Source organism: Pogona vitticeps, chromosome 4, assembly GCF_051106095.1.
Source record: "Pogona vitticeps strain Pit_001003342236 chromosome 4, PviZW2.1, whole genome shotgun sequence".
Classification (NCBI taxonomy): Eukaryota; Metazoa; Chordata; class Lepidosauria; order Squamata; family Agamidae; genus Pogona; species Pogona vitticeps.
In genome coordinates this window covers 51789623-51813276 of record NC_135786.1, presented here as the reverse complement: position 1 = coordinate 51813276, position 23654 = coordinate 51789623, and the positions used below count along the sequence as shown (strand labels likewise).

Below are 23654 nucleotides of genomic sequence, written 5' to 3'. Positions count from 1 at the left end.
CTTCAGGCCGGCTGAAGTGGGAAGCGGGGTGACGTTCCTTTTCCCAAGAAAATAAACCGTCCTTTGGGGAAAAACCAAACAAACCCAGAAATCCCGATTTACTGGGGTGAAAAAGGACACGCTGCTTCTCAGTTATCATCTCCACTTGAATATATGTCCGTACATGCCGCTCAGTTTCTCTTCCGTTGGGAAGGGGGGGCGGGAAGCTCGAACCGGCCTCTGCAGAAACGGCCCGGCCCCACGCTTGAGAGGAAATTAGGTCAAAGCCGTCGGGCCGGAAGTGGCGTCCTTTCTCTGCGCCGCAGCGGTGATCTTTTCCCACTTCTTTTCAGGCGGACCCGCGTGTGTCGTTGAGGGGAGTGCCATGGCGCCCGGAGCGCAAGCGGGAGGCAGCGGCGGGAGTTCCAGCGCGGTGTCGCCTGAAGGGCTCCGGGGCTGGTTCCGTGGGGCCTACCGCTTCGCCACCGACCGCAATGACTTCCGCAGGTAAGATGATTATTGTTAGAAAGGGCAAGGGCAGGGAGCCGAAGGGGCTTGGGTCTTCTCCGAGAGCGACCTGCTCGGGGTGGGGGTGGGCATTAGGCAGCTTTGCAACGGTATTTGGCTCCGTGCATGTTATTTTTCTTGCTTTTGCCATGTTTGTCCGGGTTGTGTAGCCCTGGAGGCTCACGTGCAAACGAGGCATGTCATGCCGTCTTTTCCTAGAAGCATTTTAAGGTGCCATTTCCACTTTCCTCCCCTCCCCCTTTGATTTTTTTCGCTTCGAGAGCCTTTTGCATGAGTAGTCAGGTTTTTAAAAAGTGTAAAGTATGCCAATAAAACGGAAACGTGTTTTTGTTGTCTATAGTAAGCTACTCTCAGGTCTGCCTCACGTCGTCTTTTGCTGATTTTAGCTCTTGATTTGTAATGTTCAGCGGACATCATTCCTTCTGCGTCTCTGCATTAAACCGAGAATTAAACCGAGATTTTAGTGTGAGACCCACAAGAAAAACTGATTGATGAATCTTGCAGTCTTTTAAAAAGAATTTGCCTCGCAGAAGCACTTGTATAATGCAAGAGTACTAATACAATTACTGATTCACTCTGTTTAGCTGAATCAGTTTTGTAATCAGCGTGTACTGTATAAGGTTTTGTATAACATATCAATTCCATATGTAGTTCTGTGTCTGTTCTTTTATATGGCTATGCTTTGGGGTGGCAAGTAAAGCTTTGTTTTTAGCCGGGAAGTAAGATTTTAGATATTCATGAGCCAGATGTCAAATTTTTGGAAAGTAAGGCTATCAGTAACTAGTAGTTATAACAACTGTAATTATCTAACGATTGAAGGGTATATCTCTGAATGCTAGTTGCTAGGGTACATGAGCAGAAGGATGTACAGTACTTGTTTTCATTTCTTGTTTAAGGACTTTCTGTTGGGTTATTTGGTTGTAGAAATGGATTGCTGAACTAGATTAATTTTTGGTCTGATGTAGTGAGCTTTTCTTTATGTTCACAAATCATAATAATGCAAAATATAAAACAAAAATTTAATATTTTTCCTCCATGTGTAGTTTAGGCACAAAGAACGACAAATGTGAATAGTTGATAAGGCTTTTTCTCAACAGAGAGTGACAATGATCATGTGCTGTCAAGTTGCATCTGACTTATGCCAACCCTTTTATACAGTTTTCATGGTAGAGAGTACTCAGAAGTGGTTTACCATTCCCTTCTTCTGGGGGCGCCCTGGCACTGTGCAGCTTGCCTATGACTACATAGGCTAGCTGTTCTTCCAGGAGGCAGAGTGGAGAATTGAACTCCCAGCCTATGGCTCTGCAACCAGCTATCTAAACTACTGAGCTACCGAGCCAAATAAACAGGCAGTACATATATGCAGTATTAGAACATACTTGGCAATTAGGAAAATACAGTAGTCTCTTAAACTATGATTATTCTAAGAATATTCTTTGTTCGTATATGGCATTAGCATTTTTAGACAGGAGAATTTTCAACAGGATTGTATAATACCAATTACCACTAACCAGCCATGAATTCTGGTTTGTATTTGTTTCAGGAACCTCATAGTTAACCTGGGTCTGTTTGCACTGGGTGTCTGGGTGGCAAGAAATTTAACTGACATTGATTTGATGGCTCCACAACCTGTTCCATAGCAGAGAAGGTAAGTAGCTAAGGTTGTAGGAATAAAGTGTACTGTGTATAGACTTCAGTTGTGTTTTTTAATTTAGATTAATATTTATGTAATAATTTATTTAATGAATCAATAAATAGGAAAGGGCTTATTCTGTTCAAACGTATTTCCTGAACATGAATGCTCTGAGTTTAATTTTTTTTTACTGAAAAATCTTATGTTAAGATCTTTTTCAGAGAAACACAATTGCCATGATGAATATCACCACTTCATTCTCTTTTTTTCAAATCCAGACCTGGACTATAACTTTATTATCTTCCTACAATGAGTGGGAAGAATGGTTGTCAGAAATGGAAAAGCTATAAAAGCACTATGAAAAAAATTATTCAAATCAGATTCTAATTCCATATTATAGTTACCACTACTGCCCCCGGATAATATGGAATCATATGATCATGAAATAGTAAGTTTCGCACCGTTTCCCAGTTGTTTACTAGGCCGAATGCAAGGTGTTGGTTTTAGCCTTTAAAGCCCTAAACCATAGGTTGGAGAACAGGGGTAAATTACCCCAAATGGGGTAAAAGTGAAAATCCTGGGGGTAATGAGCAGAGTGCTACCCCCCTCCCACCCGCACCCTCTGCAGCCAAATCTCAAATTGTAAGCCACCTCTCCCTGTTACTTCCTGGTTGCAGCAGACACTTGTAAATCCTCTTGTTAGTTCAGAGATTGGAGATAAGCTCCTTGATTAGTTGCAGCTGTGGATTAGCCCCAGGCAATCAGTCAATCATTCCCGGGCTTCTGAATGACTGCTTCCTCTGGAAATGACTGCAAACAAGCAGCAGGAGGGAAAGAATCAAGGAGCAAGCAAGGGAAGGAGGGAAGAAAGGTGCAAGAGACTGAGGACTTCATCAAGCTTATTTAAATGTATGTAATTGTAGAAAATGGAGGGAAGGTGTGTGTATGTGTGTGGGAGAGAGTGTGAGTGAGAGAGAGACTGACTCAAACTATGAAAAAGAACAGACAAGAAAAAAGAGAAACCTTAAATTAAGGTGGGGGGTGGCTTCTCAAGGTGCTGTCTAGGTTTATCATTGCTTTCCTTCCAAGAAGCAGGCATCTTTGAATTTTGTGGCTAGCAAAAATTTAATGCAACTTGCTAGGCACGTTGGACACCTTACTACTCCCTATACCACACCATGGCTGGAGTGCAATGTGTTCCAGCAAAAATAAGTGCACATCTTTATCACATTTGGTGCATCCTGCTAGTTCGGTACACAGCCTGTGTAGATTCAATAATATTTTTAATTCAAATAATGTATGATTTCCTTCCTTTAGAATCAAGGGGGTAATGTTGGTGTATATAAATTTTTTGGGAGGTAAAAGGTAAAAAAGTTCCCTGACTCCTGCCCTAAACAGTTTGGGACCTGGTTATCTAAATGACTGCCTGTTTTCTTATGAGTCTGTCCAGACTTCAAGATCTTAAGAAGATACCCTCTTAAAATACCAGTAGTTTCAGAAGCTCAACTATAAAACACATGGGATAAGACCATCTCCTGTGTGGCTCCTAGGCTATGAAATGCACTCTCTTCCAATTTGCAATTTGTTTCCATGCTTATTTTAGCAAGTGATTAAAAACATATTTTTAGAGTGGCACTTGATGTTTAATTTGCCCTACTTTGTTTTTTAATCTGCATCTTTTACTATTTTAATGATTTTAATGTACTTATTGATTTTTATGTTGAGGCGTGTTTGTATGATTTTATTACGGTTTTAGCTAAATGTTGGTTTTAACTGTTTTTGCTTCTTTTACAAACTTCCTAAGCTGCCTTGAGTGCTGTCCAACATTCCCTCTAATTTTGGCCCATGTGTGCATGTTTCCAGCCCAAACCAGAACTAAATGGGTGGCAACAGGAGTTGCCAGTGTACAGACCTGATGGAGCTCTGTGTGTGTGCACAGCTTAGGTGCTCTCTTTTAGTGGAAAGGCAAGGGATGGATGGATGGATGTCTTTAAGCACCTGTAACTCGACAGTTATTTTCCACAAGTTCTGACATTTCATACTGTAGGAGCTTTTCATACTTCAGGAGTTTACACATTAATCCAAAAGTTATAAATTTACTGCTAATTAGTTTTTTTTTTTCAAATTAAGATGTATGCTTGAAAATCATCTGTAGGAAAATTGCTAGGCCATTTCTTCTGCTATTGCATGTACTAAGCAATGTTTAGACCTTCGTTGGATACTCTGCAAGTTCTGTGATCATTGGACTGACAGTTCCTAAGTAGAGATGGGCGTATTCTTATACGAATATCCCCACACAGTTGAACTTATCGAGGGGCTGGCCCCTGCGGCCGGCCTGTCCACTCATGTGGCCAGCGGCAGCCTGGTTCATCGTTCCAAACACTCCCGGAGCTTCACTCTCTTCCTGCTCACCTGGCCACTCCAGGCAGTGGGAGGGAGGAGGAGTCTCTCTGCATGGCAGTTGAGTTGCTAGCCAAGCAGGAAGAGAGTGTTGCTCCGAGTGCGATTGGAAGGATGAGCAAGGTTGCTGTCACCAGAAGACACGTGAGTGGACGGGCCGGCCACAGGGGCTGGCCCTTTGTTAAATTCAGCAGTGTGGGGATATTTGTATTCATATACAAATACCCCCATCTCTATTCCTAAGCCATTCTAAAAGCTCGTTATGATGAGCTATATTTCACCAAACCTCAAGTAGGCATGTTACTTTGCTATGTTTCACTTACAGTACTTTGTCTGAAGGGGAATAAATTAAATATTTTGTATTTGTAACTAGTTTTTAGTAATTGGGTATATCTTGCAACCTTAGGTCAGTATCCATGTATATCAACATAAAGCAAGTGGTGTTGCATCTTTCTTTAAAATGAGTAGATTTAAAACTTTGGCTGCATCAGTCAGATATCTTTATAGCATATTGATTCCTCATCCTTCTAGGAAAATATGAAATATGCATCAATGTTTCGTTTTCATCCATGCAATTCTCATCCAAATCATTTTTAATCATTAGATGCCATTTTAAAATTGAATATTTGTATGTTTGTTATCATTAGTACATAGACACTTAATATCATTGTATATAGCTCTCAAAAAGTCAGAGGTTTTAAATAACAGCTGTGTTGTCGTGCAGTTTATGGAGCCAGATATATTTGTGGGAATGCTGTATATTAGTTCACATGCAGTATAGCAGCAGCTTATCCGTAATGTTTCTAATACTTGATTGCAGGTATCAGTGAAGTAGAATTACATGAGAACTGAACTTCCCTCTTGCTATGTGACAAAATGAGTTGCAGCTGATCTTTGCTTTAGTTATACAGTACATGGAATCTTATCTTCCATACAGCTTCTGTTCCAAGTAATTAGATGCACTGGCAGCTCTAGAAGTTGAATTCAGGTGTAAAGGTTTTAACCTGTACTTTTCATAATGTTCATTTCATTGTGGCCTGGAGGATACATTTTGAATCCAAGTAATAATGTAGCACCTCATGTACTAATTTTTGCAGATGTTCAGAATGTAAAAGAAGTACTGTATGAAGAGTTCAAAAGTGAAATGAAAAATAAAGACATTCCAGTGCATTGGACTTTTTCTTTTTAATAGGAAATTTCAGCTTACAAAAACAAGGTAAAAAGAGTAGATTTACAAAAATCATAAAAACATGATTCATATTTCACACTTAAAGTAGTAACAAGCCTCGGTCCTTTTTTTTGAATAGGACATGTTAACTATTCAAAGGGAAAATACATTTTTAGAAGGCCTAGCTAAGCCTTAATTATAATCAGTTTTTCAGCCAGTGTATTGGTTGTGTGGTGTTGTGCATTATAGTTTTATGTTGTGTGGAAAAGGAACTGTTTGGTGTTGCATAGTATTTTGGTAAGTTGACATTATTTTACAAAATAGGCTAGGATGTTGTGCCATAACCACTGCAATGTCTCTTTTAGGGTTTCCATAGACAATAAAAAGATGATTCTTGAGAGCCATCTCTTCACATGTGGGATTAAAAGGTAGCCAAATCTGAAGGAGAAATAAAATGTAGCTAAAGTCTCAGTTTCCACCAAGGTGGAATTAAAGTATTGTATCTATGGTGATAGTGTTTGTCATGATTTTTCAAAGTCTGTTTTTGGGCAAATGGAATATAGCATATAATTCTGCAGTTTCAGCAAAACTTTGTTTGTTCATAACTTGACAACTTCCAGCCATCTACCAGTTTACAATGCAGCTCTTAGTAACTTGTATTTATAATAATTAAATTCCAATTAAGATGTAGGATATTTAATAGTTTGATTTTCACTTGTATTTATAATAATTAAATTCCAATTAAAATGTAGGATATTAATGTTTGAAAATATTTATGTGAAACAATGGTAGAATGTTGGTTCTTAATGTCATCTATCACTGTTACCCTACAAACCCTGCTTGGAACAGAAGCAGCCTCATCCCCCAGTGTTTATTGAGTCAGCTTAAATAATTAACACCACACAAGCAACAAAAGGTATAACTGCAAACAGCATTACTTTTAAAAAAACAAACAAACTTACAATAGCTAGCAGTTATAAATGTGTATTTAAAAGACTGACCCAAAAGACAAAGCTATAATAGACTTAAACTGTTCTAGAATAATTTACCATTAAGGAAAACCACAGATTATGAGAACGTTTTACAGATTTCTGAATTTTCCTGTTAAGATAACTTTTCACCATGAAATAGTGACAGTACTGGGATATGTTTTTAGAGAAGAATTGTTAAACCTCATTTACATACCTTTAGAATATGCTAAAGATAACTACCTCAGTACAGCTTCTGAAAAGCAAGTGGCAGAGACGTTTTCTCTACTTTTTAGACTAGATTAGTACCCTAAATCTTAAATGTTATGAAAATGCTCCCTTTACTTCATTGGAATGCCCTTGTGTATTTTAAGTAAACACAGTGCCCAATATGCATGCTTTTAAAATCTGAATCTCACTTAAAGAAATCTCAGCTGCACTGAATACTTAAGACTAATCTATAATAGTTGCATTTGAAAACCTAAGGGAAGGTTCTTGAACACTACCTTGAAATTCTGTAATTCAATAAAATTTACAGTTCAGGCTGCTTGTGATTTAACATCTCTGCTACCAGTGGTTGTCAAAAATAGTACAGAATAGTGTTATGCACAGAAGTGATAAGGACTGCTAGCTCAGAGCTGTGTGTCTGCACAGTATTGATCAGATGGTGTACATTGCCTCTATTACCATCACACATACATACCTGCCATTAAGGCCCCATTATCCAGTTGTGAGTGAATGGTGCATTTGACAAACTGCCATAATTGTATTAGTGGCAGGATTCACTGAGATCACAATTTTTAAATTGAAGTCTACATGCTTTAATCCCAAATTACAGAATAGCCAGCAATATTTGATATCAAAATGTCATGATCTGTATTTAATTCTGTTTCATTGGCTTCTCTGGAGTTTTAAGAAGCTGAAGACAATGCTTCTTAATTTAGGATTGCTGGGTTGAGGTGCTGAGAATGAGAAGTTTGCCTTTAGAAGTTCAGCTGTAGTAGCTGGACCTGTCTCACCCCTTGCTGCAGAAGATTGGAGAGGGGTAAAATTAGTAGAAAACGTTACTTCCGCTTTGTTTTTACATCTTGGTAAGACTGACTTGACTTTTATTTCAGCAGATGATAAAAGAGCAGTATCTTTCCAAAGTTGTCTATTTAAAAGAAAACATTTTTCCTCACAGTGAAAATTTTACAGTGAACATCACAATACTTTAATTTAACTCTACTGATATGCTTGACAAGTTATTTTCTCAGATTCCCACCTAAATTTACTTTGAAGAATACAGTGCAGCCTACACGCTCCAAACATCATTTTATTGCATATCACAGTGCCTTTTGCACTTTAAGTAGGCAGTCACCTTTGGGCCTATTGGGATGTGTTGCCACTTCCTTCAAAATATGCATACCAAAACAATGCAACAGCAACCAAGTCTTGTCCTACTTGGGTGCTATATATAAGGCGAACAGAGATTTCTAGTTATTTGGCTGGATAACAGGTCTGGCATGATGGTGTTGAGTTTTGTTAATCATCTCTGCATATATATATTTAGCCTCAATTAACTGTACATAATTTACATATGCAATTCTACAGTATTATCTGCATGAAGATGGGATTGAACAATAGTTTGTCCTCTTAATTGGAAACAGGAAAGCAATACCTGTAGAACATTAGAGAACTGTTATCCTGCAAAACACCAGTCTGTAAGTTGAGAGCCTTTTCAAAATAGTTTTGTAAATGGGTTGTTCCAGGCCTTCTTACCTCTCATATCATAGTTAAATATGCTTGCTTAATTCAGAAAAAATTCTAATCTGAAAATTTTTTACTGACAAAATGTTTAAAACAAAGCCCAAAATTATGATCTACCTATAAGCAAGTCATCTGCATAATTTGACAAACAGTTTTTAGACACATACAGTAAAATACATCACATTGTTGGTAGGTACCTTTTCCATTTAGGTAGATATGAAATGTGAAAAAAAGCAAATGCTAATAAATTATTGTAAAGACACAGATTTGGGAAGGACGGAACTTAAATTTTGTGTTCCATGCTAAATGTTTTTAGATACAAGGCACCAATCTTTTATCTTTAAAAAAATTGTTTACAAAGCTTTATTAGTATGCAAAACTAATCCCACCCCCAAACCTTCAGCCCATCTTATAAATTATTTTCAGTTGGCAATACAGTTGGAACATTGCTGTAGTAAATGTTCCTGATAAACCTGTTGACATTCAACGCTCACTTGCCAATTTCCTCTCATCAGACATTCGTGGCACACAAAGCAACTTTACAATCAGGAGGCCTTCTCAATAGCAAAGAGACTTCTTTTCATAGGCCTCCTTGTGTGAGTCCATAGGACACATTTAATACAATTTTATTATACAGATTAACTTGAGGATGTGTTATGCTTTCCCTGAAGTGAATGAAAATACCTGTAGTTCAAAAGCAGTAAATGATTGTGCATCTGCACAGTTCAGCTTTGCAGTGCAATAGAGAGTGGCCTGCTGGGATATCCAAATTCATTTGCTTGGTTAAATAGAACTAATATTTTCCAAGTGTCTGCAGTAGGACGAAGTAAAAAAAGGTTCCATGATTTGTTTTCCCACAAACTGAAACAAGTTACATAATGCTGGTTGCAACTCTGGATTCAAAATGGACAAATTAACAGATAGGCCTTCATCCCTCTGTGTCTTTGTTTTGACAAATACAGAATTATTATGAAAGACTTCACCTCTGTTTTAGAACAGAAACAGAAACTTGTGAGAGCTAATCATTACACTCAACATGGCACCATTCCTAAAAATGAGCAAGTTCATGGTTTTATCCTGGTTAGAAACATTTAGGCACACTCATCTCATTAAACTGTATTATTTTCCTATTGATGGGAGCAAGGAAATGCAATGTGAAGATCTCACATCATGGGCTAGTATACCTAAATGCAATGGGAGGGAGAAGATTTGAACATCATTTTTATCAAGGGCAATGTATATTTTGGCCCTTAACCAGGGAACGGGCAGTAATGAAAGCATTCCGAAATGTGATAAACAGCAGTCGCTATTTCAAAGCGGCATGTGCTTCTAGTCAGTGCTTGCTTACTCCTTTATAGATTTCTGAGAAGGATTACGTGGTTAAAAAAAATTATACTGAAGGCTTATTCTCAAACATGTACTGATTTGTTCCAGTTAGCTTTATTTTTTTATGGCTAATATTACCTAAAGGCCCAGAACTGGCTTTGCTTTGTTTAACTCAAAGACTGTAACCTTCAAAAGGATTTTAACATACCTCTTGGTTTAACATGCAGCCTGTTGCTAACCACATTCACTGAAAAGTAAGTACTGAATCTAGTAGTGAGCTGGCTTCCTATTCAGTATTAGAATGGTTAAACCTCAAGGGAAATGGAACTACTTCCATGGGTTAATGCATGTGGCTGTGCTTTCAGTCATACACTGAAAGCAAGGGAAGGCTCTTGGGTGAAATGAAGTACTGTTCAGTGATTAGAGCTGATCAGTCAGTGTTCAGTCAACATACACAAACAAAGTAGCAGAATGTGGCTAGGAAAATTAATATGGGAAGACGTACAGTATTGTCTAATTTGTTACTCTGTTAGGCTTTCATTATAATGGCAAGGTACAACACTGCCAAAAAACATCAATAATTATTAAATTTTCTGCCAACCAAGACACTTTAAAACAGTGTACACAGCATAGCAGGAGCACTGCTTGCAGTAGACAGATAAAAAAACAGCATACAAATGCTATACACTATCGCTCCCAAATAAAAGCTAATTATTACAGAAACCTCACAGTGTTGGAAACAGCAAGCTCAGCTCAAAGGACAGTTCCTTCCCTATCAAGATAATTTAATTGCACATTTTCCAATTCTCATGGCACTCTATCATTCATATGAGAGGCTACTATCCACATCTGCTTGAAAATGAAACATTCATGGCTACAAATATAACACATACCCTTTTTGCTTTCTACAGCATCTAATTTAGGTGGCAGCTATTCCTACTTTAAAATATATGATGCAATACTCAGTCAAAAGATGAGTATTAATGATAGGTATGTCAGCCTTTTAACTCAGTGGTCCCCAACCTTGGGCCCCCAGATGTTCTTGTACTACAGTTACCAGAAGCCTTCACCACCACCTCTGCTGGCCAGGATTTCTGGGAGTTGAAGTCCAGGAACATCTGGAGGCCCAAGGTTGGAGACCACTGTTTTAACTGACCTGTGTAGCTGTGCCGCCCTCCCTGCAAGGTTCACAAGCTTAATGAAGTCTTCGGTATTTCCATAATAAGTCAATAGCATGAGAAGAAGAAACCTTGGCAGAGCTCAGAAATCCAATCATGGAGCATAGCAGCCTGGGCATGGAAGCATTCTTCACAAAAATGTGTCAGCTCCCATACTCTGTGGTCAAGTCTTGTGAATGTGCTTTCTTCTGGCAGTGGTGGCAGCTAAATGGCTGCAGGGCAGAAGTGCCCCACAAGATATGAAGGGGAGGGTGGAAGAAACAAAAGGAGATGAGAGTGTAAAGTAGGCATGGAACTTTTATATTTCCCAGACTTCAGCTGCAAGAATTCAGGAATTCCCCCAGTCTGAATTCTCGCCAAGAAATGAATCTTCACAAGAGTTTTCAATGAAACACAGGTGGTAAATGAAGACTGGCAGTCATTATCAGCATATTAGGAAGAAAGAGGAAGCAACTGGCAGGGGCTGAACTCTGTGGAAGCTGCAAGGGATTAGAGAACTGATTTTTTGAGAGGCACCCTGTACAGAGGCTAATAGACAGATAAATTACCAAATACCCTAATCAGATTATTGTTACTGAAGCTCAAACTCAGTTTCCCTCTAGCCAGTTGGCAGCACTGCTGGTGAAAAATATGCTTTGAATTTAATACTAAGGATGCTTCTCATGGAGTATGGGGCATAGTAATCCGTGGTACCCTATATTTGTAAACTACATGCAGACCATGCTAATCCAATTTTAAACAGCAGATCATAGTCTACTGCAGTCAGAATGTCTGGCACTGTGTAATACTGTACTGTATACAGCAATTCTATACTCTTTTTTTCATTTCCTGTTTAGCGCTCCAGTGGACTTTTGTCCTTTTTCTGAAATCCAACTATTCATCCGCTCATATTTTAGGATTTGGCTTCAAATGGCCATGCATATATCACCATCTTCAAGCCCTATGAAAAAGCTTGTGCTCTTTTTTGAACGTGTTTCTGGAAGTGCCTAGCTTTTGTTCTAACAAAGGATCCCAGTAGCATATACATACTTAAACTCAATAATTACGATATTAAAAATAGATCTATCATCCAACATGATTAAAAAGTTTCATTTAGCATAAGCCTTCATGAGCTCTAGCCAACTTCAAATGTATCTGAAGAAGGGGGATATGGGCTATAAATGCTTATGCCAAATAACAATTTGTTGACTAATTTTTGAGATTTCACAATACATTTTTAAAATTATGCAACAGGCTAACAGTTATTTGCTTGGAAATCATCAACAGTGCTCAACTCCTTTGGTTTTACAATGAGGCTGCATCCACAACTTCCAAGCTTTGACTGATTCATTTCTTTACGCAAAATAAGTATGCTTCCCTATAGGGCAGTACTTTCCAGCAAAATTTCATTACACTTCATGTGCAATAAGTAAACAATGGGATAATTTTATGATATCAGTCTATGTTTCCTAGTTCAAAAGCACCAAGCTGTTCAGTTACACTGAGATTTAGGTATATATTTTCTGCAGAGCTGCTGCAGCAAACAAAGGCTCCACAACAGCTCTAACCATCAGAGACAGAAAATTAATTATATTTAAAATTATGTTGAAGTGTTGAATGCAACCAAGATATACAAAGGGAATTACAATATAAGCCAAAGAAGGATTTTTGCAATTGTTCGGGAACTGTGTTTCTAAGGCTCTGTGAACTGACGTGAAGGAAGAGAAGGAGAATGAACACATCCCCATCATAATTTAAGTACAAACATTCTCCCAGTACCGCTTTCCACCCCAAAATACTAAGAGGCAGAAGAAGGATGGTCATAATGTTTAGGACATTTGATGGTCGTGAACTATATATTTCCTATTTATCACGTGTGATAACTGATACAATTCTGAACATTCCTCTTTGCACATATGTTGTGTACAAAGGACAAAAGGAGATATGTTTTGATAGCAGTAAATGAAAAAGAAAATGAGTCAGTAATATAAAAACCAGCCCTCTCTATTGTAAAACTGGCTACAGTGATTATCATGTGATAGCCAATACATAATGAAAACCTCATAAGTCATGGCTATCCCAAAACGAAATCATTACATAGGAAAATAGAGACTGTAAATTCAGTTTCAGTATTTGTCATATTAGCAGTTGTTGAAAATATAGATAGAGGGGCAGCAACATTTGTTTGTTTTTAGCACAGACTTGAAGTGTGACACATTCTTCACTGTTCTATATAATTTCAGTATTTGTTCATTCAAATGAATTGGAATGATGGCAGGGCACAAAAGATAACAAGTCTGTTACACAAAATAATGGGCTAATGAGCACATTTTTCTTAGTGTAAAACATCTTAGCATGGGTTTTAGCACAGTACAATTCCACCTACCCAAACTATGCTGGACTGAAATGATGGTTAATGGATAATAACTGAATAAGAGATGCAATAACTCTTCACATCAAGTAAAGATGAAATGAAAGTCTACTGTACCTATATTTTCCCTTTCTGAAGGAATTTATATATTTGTGGTCAGTTTGATGGCTTTGTATCCTGGTTGTACACAGAAGTTTGGATGTACGTATTTTTCCACACCACATTAGATTTCTCTTTGAAAGAAGATCAATGGTCCTAGACACTGGAGGCTGTTACTCTTTGTTTTGTTTAGAAGAGGAAAGGGTTTACAAATACATCTGTCTTTAAAAAAAATAGATGTTTTGCTACAATCTCATAGAACAGAGTTGCACATAATAGGAGGCCCACTTCTCCAGACCATGGATCCAAACAATTCCTGCAGCAGTATTTGTTCCTGCCAAGATGGGTGAACTCCAAAGGCTTTTTTTTTTAAAAAAAAATTAAGCCAGTTGACAGAGACAGAATTTTTCCTTTCAGGGGAGTGTCAGTCTTCTATCTTTATCATTGTGTTTGGACAGCACCTGAGCTTGAAGTTGTGTTTCTGAGATACTTGCTTTGCCCTGCACAGTTCTTTGAGTATAAAAAAGAATGTAGGCCTGGGTTTTGCATACCTCCTCCACACTACATACATTCAATTTGGAGTCATTGCAGTGGACCCAAAAACCTGAAATAAAAAAAAGGGGGGGGGGAACACAGATACACAGTATATTATTGGCATGACCTTATCCCAATAAAACAGTTTTTAAGATTGTAGCATAGGAAAAAAAAAATCAAAAGCTTGGATCCTCTGTAAAAATCCTAAACAGAACCCAGGGCCCAAAGAACAGTACAGTAGTTCCATGTATGCAAGATAAACTGGAACAGATATTACTTGAGCAGCCATCCTATACATTAAAAAACAGACCACTTTTGAAGCAGAAGAGATTGTCAGAAGCAGGTACCACATGTTATGGTTCTGCCATTCAAATACACCAAGGGAAGGAGGGATCCCCTTGCTGACAGTGTTTTTAATAAATTGTGATTTGTTTTCCATTTTGACATTTATGGCTTGGGTTTGACAACTGGATTTGAGGGGCAAATGATCATTTGGCAAATGAAACTGCATCTAGTGAAGGATCTGGTGAATGAAATAAAAAGGCCAGAGTAACTTCTAAAATAGAAGTCTCTCAATAGGCAACCCCCATTACATTGTTCTACGTATAAGCAGTTGTCTGAATTTCAGATTCCGCATTTTATACTGTTTTTCTTAATAACTAAGTTACTGCACTTTTGCCTTTTTCTAGGTAAATGATTGAAATGTATTAATGCAAGAAGGTGTTTTAAGTAAGAAAGGGGTATTTTCCATTCATAGTGGATTTACTTTCTAAACAAGTTACTTTTAGAAAACAGGAGTATCAGTCCACCAAAACAATAACCATGCAAGGTAGCTGTAAAGTAAAGAAAAAGAGAGCCTGACTCTTTCAGAAGACAAACAAAAAAGTAATTTCTGAAGTGCTATAAACAAAAGGAAGGAAATTGAATTTATGATTCTTAATGCTACTAGCAGATATATTACTACCAATGCACTATGAAAACTAAGCTATATATCTATAAACTGAGCTGCTATCACTGGAAAGAACAGGTTACTCACCTGTATTTGTCGTTCTCTGAGTGGTCATCTGTGAATTTACATATGTGGGTGTTTCTGCACCTGTTCTCATTCGAACATCCCAGCGCTCAAAGCAAAAAAGGCCTTTAGAGCAGGCCCCCTCTACCATACCTAGCTGTTGTTCCTCAGTTTCCTATGTCTGCTGCTATCCCTGAGTGAACAGTAGTGTGACACACTAAGGGGAGGGTGGGTGGGTACAGGTAAGTAACCTGTTCTTCATCATGGTACAGTATTTGTGAATCACACATGAGGGTGACTGATAAGCTCACTTACCAGCTCGTGGAATTATCATGCCAACACAGATGAAATGATCTACCAAACACAGCATCAAGTTTAGCTCTGAAGTCCAGCGTATAATGTCTGATGAACATAGGGTTGAGACCATGTTGCTGGTTTGCAAACACTTATTTGCAGTGACCATATATACCTTTGAGAAAGGCTGTGGAAGCTGCACCAGCTGTGGTAGATATCCTTTCAAAGAATCAGGACAGGCCTCTTTGCTAGCTGTTAAGACAATATGATTGAGTTTACAAACCATTTTGATAATCATTGCGGAGTGATATGCTCATCCATCTTTGAACCTTGATAACTAACAATAATTTGTTGTATTTTTGGAAATGTTTGGTTCTGGAGATGTAGAAGGCTAAAGCTCTACAGACATCCAGTGTATGAAGGGCTTTCTGCCGTCATAGGTGATGGAAAGAAAGTTGGGAGAACAAGAGGCTGATTGAGGTGAAAGTCTGACACCACTTTAGATAGGAAGAACGTATCAGGAAAAAGAGAGACCTCATCCTTATGGAACTGTAAGAAAAATAGGTTATGCCAGAGAGCACAAAACTAATTTGCTGTACATGCTGAAGCAACAGCCAACAGGAAGGCTGTTTTATCAGCAAGAAGTCTCTGGTCTGCCATAGCCATCAGCTTGAAGGGCATTTCATAAACTGGTTAAGCATTAGAGAAAGTGACAATAGTGGGCAGTAGAGCTCACATATCTGGAAAGACATTTCTGCAGATCGCACAATAACTTCTTGAGAGTTGGATTTCTGAAGTATTGTGATGCATTGGAACCAGAGGGATGCTTTGCTACTATGATTGACAAATATATCTTGAGAGGAGAATGTGATAGACCATTCTCTTTCAGGTAGAGGAGAAAACAGCACGGTGTATAGTGAGGGTTGGAAGTTCCAGTTCGTTTATGTGGAAGTTTCTTTCTTGGACCACAAGGCATGTATCTGTTGGTGGTTGCAAAATGCTCCCCATCCCACCAAGCTTGCATCTATTGTCATTTGAATCTTGGCTGTGAGATATTTGAATACTCTTTGCATGGTTAAACTGGATTCCTTGGTCCACCATAAGAGTTGCTGTGCTAGTTTAGGAGTCACAACCAGCAATTTGGAATTGCTGTCTGTCAGTGCACTGAAGCAAGCCAGGTAACAGGCCTGAAGAGATCTCATTTTTAGGTGGGCATGAAAGCTTATTGTAGGTGAAATTGTAGATGTCATGAGACCCAGACGTCATTGTGCCATGAGAGCTGTGCCTCCTGCATCTGAATTGAATTGGTTTGTCAAGGCTATTATTTTGTTCTTTCTAGAGATAAGTAGGCTGTTATATTTGTGGAGCCCAACATTGCACCAATATAATGAACTTTCGGATTTGATTTTTCTAGATTCATGCAAAGACCGAGATCCACCAAGAGACGGTAAATAGGATGTCTATCTCTGCCCTGACCATGGGTTTGGCTACAATCAACCAGTCATCTATATAAAGGAACACCATAGTACCACGAAGTCTGAGGTTGGCGGTTGCTGGTACCATGCACTTTGCGAAAATCCTGGATGCTCAGAAAGATCAAAAGGGAGCTGTTTGAACTGGCAAATACTGTTGTTCAATATGAAATGTAGGAAACAGCGATGGTGCAAATGGATGGTAATGTGGAAATAAACATCTTTGAGACTGATCACAACAAACTGGTCCCTTTTTTTGAGAAGCGGTACTATTGTTTCTGATGTCACCATTCTGAACTTCTTGGTACCTATGTAACAATGTAAATCTCTCAGGTCCACAATTAGTCTCAAACTGCCATCCTTCTTGGAACTGTGACATAATGATGGCAGAACCCACTGGGTAGCATTTCTAGAGGTACAGGCTGAATGGCATCCTACTTTAGCAACACAGCTATCTCCTCCTGCAATATCTGAGATGGTGCTGCGGGTCTGAAGAGGTCTTTTGGGAGAGTAGACTTTGTCTAGAGGAGCGGGGTATAAGCCTAAATAAAGTAAAGGTAACAGTGCACTAGGTGGTTAGATATGGTGCTAGTTGTGTAATGGTGTCCAGTGTGGTGGAAGTCAATGGTAAGTGGATCTTGGTATGCAAGAAGTCAAAGGTGTTGCTTGGCCTTTTTTCTTGATGTTTGGAGTTCCTTGGTTGTTTGTACTTCTGGTAGTGTGATTACAGCTTCTAGTACTGAGGCTGATGATAGGTTGAGGCCTTTGACATTTGGGTAAGAATTCTGATGATGAATATGGGTAGGGTTGTTTCCAGTACTGTTGGTACTGTGTGTCGAAACCCATTCTTTTGCCAGTATTATTTATCTTGTGTAGGCTTCTCAGTATGTTATTGGTCTTTTCGTTGAATAGACATTTGTCAACAAGGAGAAGGTCCTCTATCCTAGAATTTGAATCCTCTGATAGACCTGCTGAATGAAGCCAGGCACAGCATATCAGGGCCGCTGCCACTGACATGTTCTTTGGGGCACAACATTTGTTCAGAGACATGGCCTCAAGTGGAAAAGTGAGAGCCAAGACTCTCTTCTTATCCAGCAGGCTGCTAATTAGTGGCTGGATTTTATGTCAGAGAAATCTCTGGTAAGTTCCCATGGACAAATAATAACAAAATAATTTTTTAAAAGGGGAAGCTCACAGAAGGTTGAAGGGGTGTGAAGATGAAGATGACAAACAATGGTAAGATTTGAGGCTTAACTATGGAAAAGGCTCTAGGAACATGTTCCAAGAAGTTTCCTCAGTGGCAGCTAAAGGGAACTGAGGGACAATTGCTAGACACAGGAACATATGAAATGGAGGGGGGTATCTGTCCTTAAGCTGCAGAATGTTCTGACGAGCTTTGCGCAACACCCACATGTGTGATTCAGAGACCACTATGAAAAACGTATGTAGACTGTGTATGTGTACTAAGCTATTATTGCAGGAAACAAGTATATTTTTATAAAAATGATAGATCTACAAGATGCAATACATAAACAATTCCCCTTGTAATAAAGCACACGCACCTCCCTCTGTGTTGTAGCAATATGCCGTGTAATGTCCTGAGCCAAACCCTTTCCCATGATGCATCACCACAGCCGAGAGGTCATAGACAAAGGTCTCTTTGTCAAGAGAGGAGAGAGTGTCCCTGCAGCAGTAAGGTTCCATGTTTAATACCTGGTCAAAGAGGACATGGACCCCAATCTTCTCACGGTGATTACGTCCAGACCACCTATGACACATGGACATGCAATCAAAAGAATTTAACAAAATGGCAATGAAGTTAATGTTGCAACAAAGCTATTACAAGATCTGCAATCATTTTGACATTGTGGGCACAGATGATTAATGAAGATTTTCATTTGCATGTTCTTTCAGATTTTCTACTATATGTAGGATCTCCCTATCGGTGGGATCAATATCTGCTGATTCACAATTCCACTGTCTAAAAGTTCTAAATCCCCCCTCTCCCATACATATACCACAGTATCTGTGGAGGGTATGTATTTCCAGGTGTATTTACCATAACTGGGCACTAGAGGGAGACAGACTGCAATGTATAGTGTTTGCTGCGTCTCCTTTTTTTTTTTTTTTTTTGGCTTGGCCACCATACCACCCATGGAGCCCAGACCAATCATGCTAACTCATGTGAGGTCAAGGGGGACATTCCCAATACCACTATCATTTGGGCCTCAGATATGGAGGTCCCTCAGTGAGCAGGCATGGAGATTCAGAGTCATGTTTATGGCACACATCAGGGTTTGTTTGTATTGTAGCACCTGCTGCTCCAGCCACCGTCCACTGCCATCCCCGCTGACTATCCTGCTCTCCTCCAGACCGCAGGCCCATCAGGCAGGCCCAGTAGCATGAGGCTTGTTTTCTCTACTTTTAAAAATGCTTTTAAATGCTATTCAATAAAGCATTCTATTTAATAAATCAACAAAGGTATAGACACTGCATGGTTTCCACACATATAAAGATGATCCCTTATTCCTATCACTGCAATTCACCTGAATCGTTTAAGGTGCAGCCGGAGGACCTGAGGTAGCCTGTAGATCATTAACTGTTTTTTAGCTTCGCTTAGAATAAGAGGTTTGGGAGAAGACTTCCGTCGTTTGCCTACAAAAGATTAAAGAAAAACACAAAACAGAAGGGCGGTACAGTAAGCTATACTGAGAGTCTGGTTGACTTGAGAAGTAGGATAAAATAGTATAAATGAATGTCTTCATACAGCTGACATAGAAATGATTTTCATTATATGTCACGCAGAATGAAGTGACATAAAAGTTTAGTTGAATTTTCTTGCTCACTGGCTAACAGTGAGACTAAGGCCATAACCCTATACATATTTACTTAGATGGAAGTCTCATGTTCAGTGGGGCTTACTCCCATGTAACAGTATAGGGTTGCAATCTGATGAAACCACAAAAGCAATGAAGATTGAAAAAAAGTTGTTTCAAGTTAAACTTCTATGACATACATACACATATGTACATATTTTTATATAAGGACCAGAATCCTCTTGTTCGATCCATGCTTGCATAAGGCAAATCATGCTAAGTCTTGCTGACAAATCACCACTTATTAATGGAGTGCTGGTTGTGTTCCTAAGCATGTGGCATGTGATATGAAACCAGTACCTCATTAATGAATGGAATTTGCTGCTAAGATTTAATATGCTCTTCCCTATGCTAACACAAATCAGCAAGAGGATTCTGACAGTAAAACCATACAGCATTACTACAATTCATGGAAAAAGTAGACTCTAACCATTATAGAAGGAGATTAAAGGTTAAGTTCCCTCTACATTATTATTTCCTAGTAATTTAAAATGTCTAAAACATCCACAAGAACACATACATATGCTTTGCTAGTTCAAATGAAACACTGAACCATTGTTTAAACAAGCCAAGAAGTTACCATTAAGCTGAGTGGATGAAAGGAAGGAGAATGCAGTCCTGATCCTCCAAATGATGGGTTGGAATAATAGAAACATTAGTCTTTTAATGTCTGTTTTTTTATATCTTAAAAAGATAATGTTATGTCCTCAAAGTATTTTCCTGCTACCTACTGTACTCCGATCTGATCCCACAGCAATACACCCAAAACAAGACACACTAATCACCCATCTACAGAAAAAGACAAAAGCCCATCTCACAGCCATAAATACTCCACTCCCAAGTCAACTACACCAGAGCACAGAGTGCTGTTCCTCTGAATATGCCGGCCACAGAGACTGGCGAAACGTTAGGAAGAACAACCTTCAGAACACGGCCAAAGAGCCCGAAAAATCCACAACAACCATTAACAGATCGTGATTTTTGCAAGCTGACTTGGCCAAAAGATTATATGTAGTTACGCACCCAAATCCAATAATAGCAGTCCACAAATGAAAATATGTTCAGTCATCCATGGATCATCTATAAGCAAGCAAAGGTGTTGCAGTCTCTACTAAGGGAGAAAATGCATCCTGTGTCTCCTCAGGACAGGGTGCTATTGCCTATCCTTCCCCTCCTGTTAGAGAGGGGAAGGAAAGAAACAGGATGAGGACTTTCAAGTTTAGTAGCTGTCCTTTCCAATTTAGTTCTGTAGGAACTAAAAGTGCAAATGTTACGTAACTTTCTACTGAACTTGTGAATTGGGACAACTTGGGAGTCTGGTCATTTGAATGGTGCTCCTGTGTTGTAAACTACACAGTAAAAACTTTAAAAGCAGAAAACTGGAGGTAGCCACCTCAGTTTGAATATGCATTTCCATTTAACAATAGAAAACTCCTTCCCTTCACAGTTTTAAAGACAAAAAGAATGCATGATAATGCAGATTTCCTAAACCCTTTAATGCTACAGTAAGAAAGTATGGGGCTTCCCGTAGTGCCTGTTCACTAAATCTCCAAAATGTTCTTCCAGTTTCTATTAGTGTTCTGAAGCAAACAAAATAGAAAACCCCAATCTTTGTGGCAGAGGAAACAAAACATTAGAAGAACACGTAACTGCACCTGTTCCCAAACAAAGATTACTGAGCAATCAGCATTTAGCAGTTGGGGGGATGCATTCTCCAGCATTATTATCTTGCTTGGTTATAGGACAGAAATGTAACTGATTAACTTTACCCACATTTCTGCAACTGAATAAAAGGGGGAAAAACAGGGAATAGAATTCCAGTCTGCCTGTTTAAAGTATATTCAAATAGAATATTTAAAGATGGCAGAACAGTGTTAATTTCTCCAGATCCATTATGGCTTTCCTAGAATACACCTCTCTGTTTTTAAAACATAAAGCATTGTGAAAGAAAGGTTATTTCCTTAAAAAGAAGTCAAATCCTGCCTTGTCTATTTCTTACTATTCCAGCGTCTATAATGTACAGTGGGGTCTTGACTTAAGAACGACTTGAGTTAAGAACATTTTGACTTAAGAACCGCTCTCATAGGAAAATATTGACTTGACTTAAGTACTTAGATTTGAGTTAAGAACTGAAAAAAACCCACGTGGGAGGCAGGGAAAGTGCAAAATTTGAACTTTCGGTTAACTGTTGGCCAGTGAAAAGGGTGCCTGTCTGCTTCCTCACTCCTCCCAGCGTTTAGAGAGTGGATTGGGAGTCTTCAGACTGCCTGGTACTGCCTGGACTGTATTTTCCCTGCCTTCCCTGAACCTTTCTTGACCTAAGAAAAAAAGAAACAAAATATCCCCCTCTAGTGGTCGAAGGCGGAATAGCAGCTTCCCATTAGTTTCTATGGACGGAAAAGAGCAGATACGGATCAAATGGTTTTCAATGCATTCCTATGGGAAATGAAGATTTGACTTGAGAACTTTTTGACTTGAGAACTGCCTTCCAATACGGATTAAGTTCTCAAGTCAAGACCCCACTGTATCTAACCTAAGAGGACTCATCTGTCTCAATAATCTGGCAGAAAAATTATAGATTGTTTCCTTTTATTTTCCTTGTTTTAAGTAGTGAGAGGCACACAGAGAAACGGCTGTGTTTATTTTTAGTAGAGGAAAAGTACTAAAGCTATCAAACAAGCTGAATCATTTCTAAATGGGATTAAATTCTTTACTGCTGAGGTGGAGTCAACTGTGGCCATCCCAGTTTTCTTTCTTTCTCTTTTGAACTGCAGTTCCAGTAAACCCATATCAAGGGCTAAACTGGTGATCATTGAAAGGAGCTGCACACCAATAACATTTGGGTGACTAAAACTGTCCTTAGGTTTTCATGTCTGCGGGTCTATATGAACAAATTTAACTATTTTCTCTTCTGGATGGTTACATGGAGATTAAAAAGTTATAAAAGGAATTCCTACGTTGTCATATAGTCCACACATACATTTCTTTCTGGGTACAGTGTAGCATTATATCTGCAAATGACATAACATAACTTACTGTTGCACTGGTCACATGCATAAATCCTCCCTTCCAAAGCTTCTGTTTCCGTGAATTTTGCCAACATTTCAGTCAGCATGCACTCGGTCTGATTAACTGGCAGAATCCCTTTGTTGATGGAGTGGTAGCGTTCAGGAAATTCCAAGGAAAGATCCCAGAAGGGTTCCACAGTATTGGATTTATGGTTACACGTTATACAGGTGACCTGGCAGAAGAAAAAAATATTTAGTAAAACATATCTTTAGGAACATTTCTCGTGAGACATTTTGAGGACGGTGGCAACCAAGATGGTGTGGCTTGTTTTGAGCTATAACTGACCCAAATCTGCAACCATCTGTAAAACGGAGACTGGCTTTGAAATTCTCTTATGAGGAGAGAGGTGCATCTTCAAAAGAATTTCTACTAAGTGATTTTATTTCTTATAATCTTCTATTTTTTATTTCTTAAGTCTTGTAATACAAGATTGGATTTAGCCCTACTGAAATCTTTGGTAAGTGTGCAAGTTACTTGATCAAATTAAAATATCTCACACTAAAAATATAAGTTAAATGAATCAAATTTAAGTTATAAAAATATAAGTTCAATGAATCAGATATAATTTTGCCAATTTGATTAAATGAGGGGTGTCTGTATCATAATTTTAAAGGACTCTTAAGATTCTGTTTAATTTTTATAGAATTTTATAATTACAATAAGTTGTAGAGTCCATTATTCATCTTATTTGTCTAAGGAAGGGCACTTCATACTGCATAATGTCAAAATGGTGTTATAGAAAAAACATCCCATAAGAGCTATATAGTGAGGCCTCTGAAATAAGGGAACAGAATTGTGGTGCTTAAAACATGAACTCTCACTCATTCTGCTAAAGTCTTTGATGCAATATTATTGCAAGCTTAGATATAATAATAGTTGTGCACCATCAAGTTGATTCTGACATAGCAACCCTTCTCAGGGATGTCTACATATAAAGTACTCAGAAGTAGTTTAACAATTTCTTCTTGAACTGTGTAGATTACTTAAGGTTATTCAGGCTGGCTCTGTATAAAACTGTG

General features: G+C 38.6%; 2 protein-coding genes across 6 annotated transcripts in view; one reads left to right on the top strand and one right to left on the bottom strand.

The window, feature by feature from the left end:
• The first annotated feature begins 278 nt into the window (after positions 1-278).
• On the top strand, positions 279-16933 carry TOMM6 (translocase of outer mitochondrial membrane 6). 2 transcript variants are annotated; one of them, XR_013545020.1, is made up of 4 exons: positions 279-486; positions 2051-2155; positions 5638-5756; positions 16633-16933. XR_013545020.1 is itself a non-coding variant. In XM_020796690.3 (3 exons), exons 1-2 carry the CDS (start codon positions 365-367, stop codon positions 2145-2147), a joined length of 219 nt encoding a protein of 72 aa, XP_020652349.1. In that variant the 5' UTR covers positions 285-364; the 3' UTR covers positions 2148-2155; positions 16633-16933. The 2 variants fall into 2 exon arrangements, 1 of the variants encoding a protein (XP_020652349.1); XM_020796690.3 differs by lacking the exon at positions 5638-5756 and having other exon boundaries at positions 285-486.
• Positions 5707-23654, bottom strand: part of USP49 (ubiquitin specific peptidase 49) — a 56480-nt gene continuing 38532 nt past the window's right edge. For 2 of the 4 annotated variants that reach the window (XM_072997362.2, XM_072997363.2), the window contains 4 exons: positions 22603-22807; positions 19237-19345; positions 18253-18458; positions 5707-13982 (listed from right to left, as the gene is read on the bottom strand). In XM_072997362.2, the coding sequence (XP_072853463.2) occupies positions 13792-13982; positions 18253-18458; positions 19237-19345; positions 22603-22807 (711 nt within the window). In that variant the 3' untranslated portion in view covers positions 5707-13791. The remainder of the gene's footprint in view (positions 13983-18252; positions 18459-19236; positions 19346-22602; positions 22808-23654) is intronic. The other 2 variants (XR_013545019.1, XM_072997364.2) reach the window with 2 other exon arrangements.

Excerpts from the sequence above, each read along its gene's own strand:
- TOMM6 (XM_020796690.3), top strand. The coding sequence starts at position 365 with ATGGCGCCCGGAGCGCAAGCGGGAGGCAGCGGCGGGAGTTCCAGCGCG. Across the intron at positions 487-2,050 it reads GACCGCAATGACTTCCGCAG|GAACCTCATAGTTAACCTGG; the intron begins GTAAGATGATTA and ends TATTTGTTTCAG.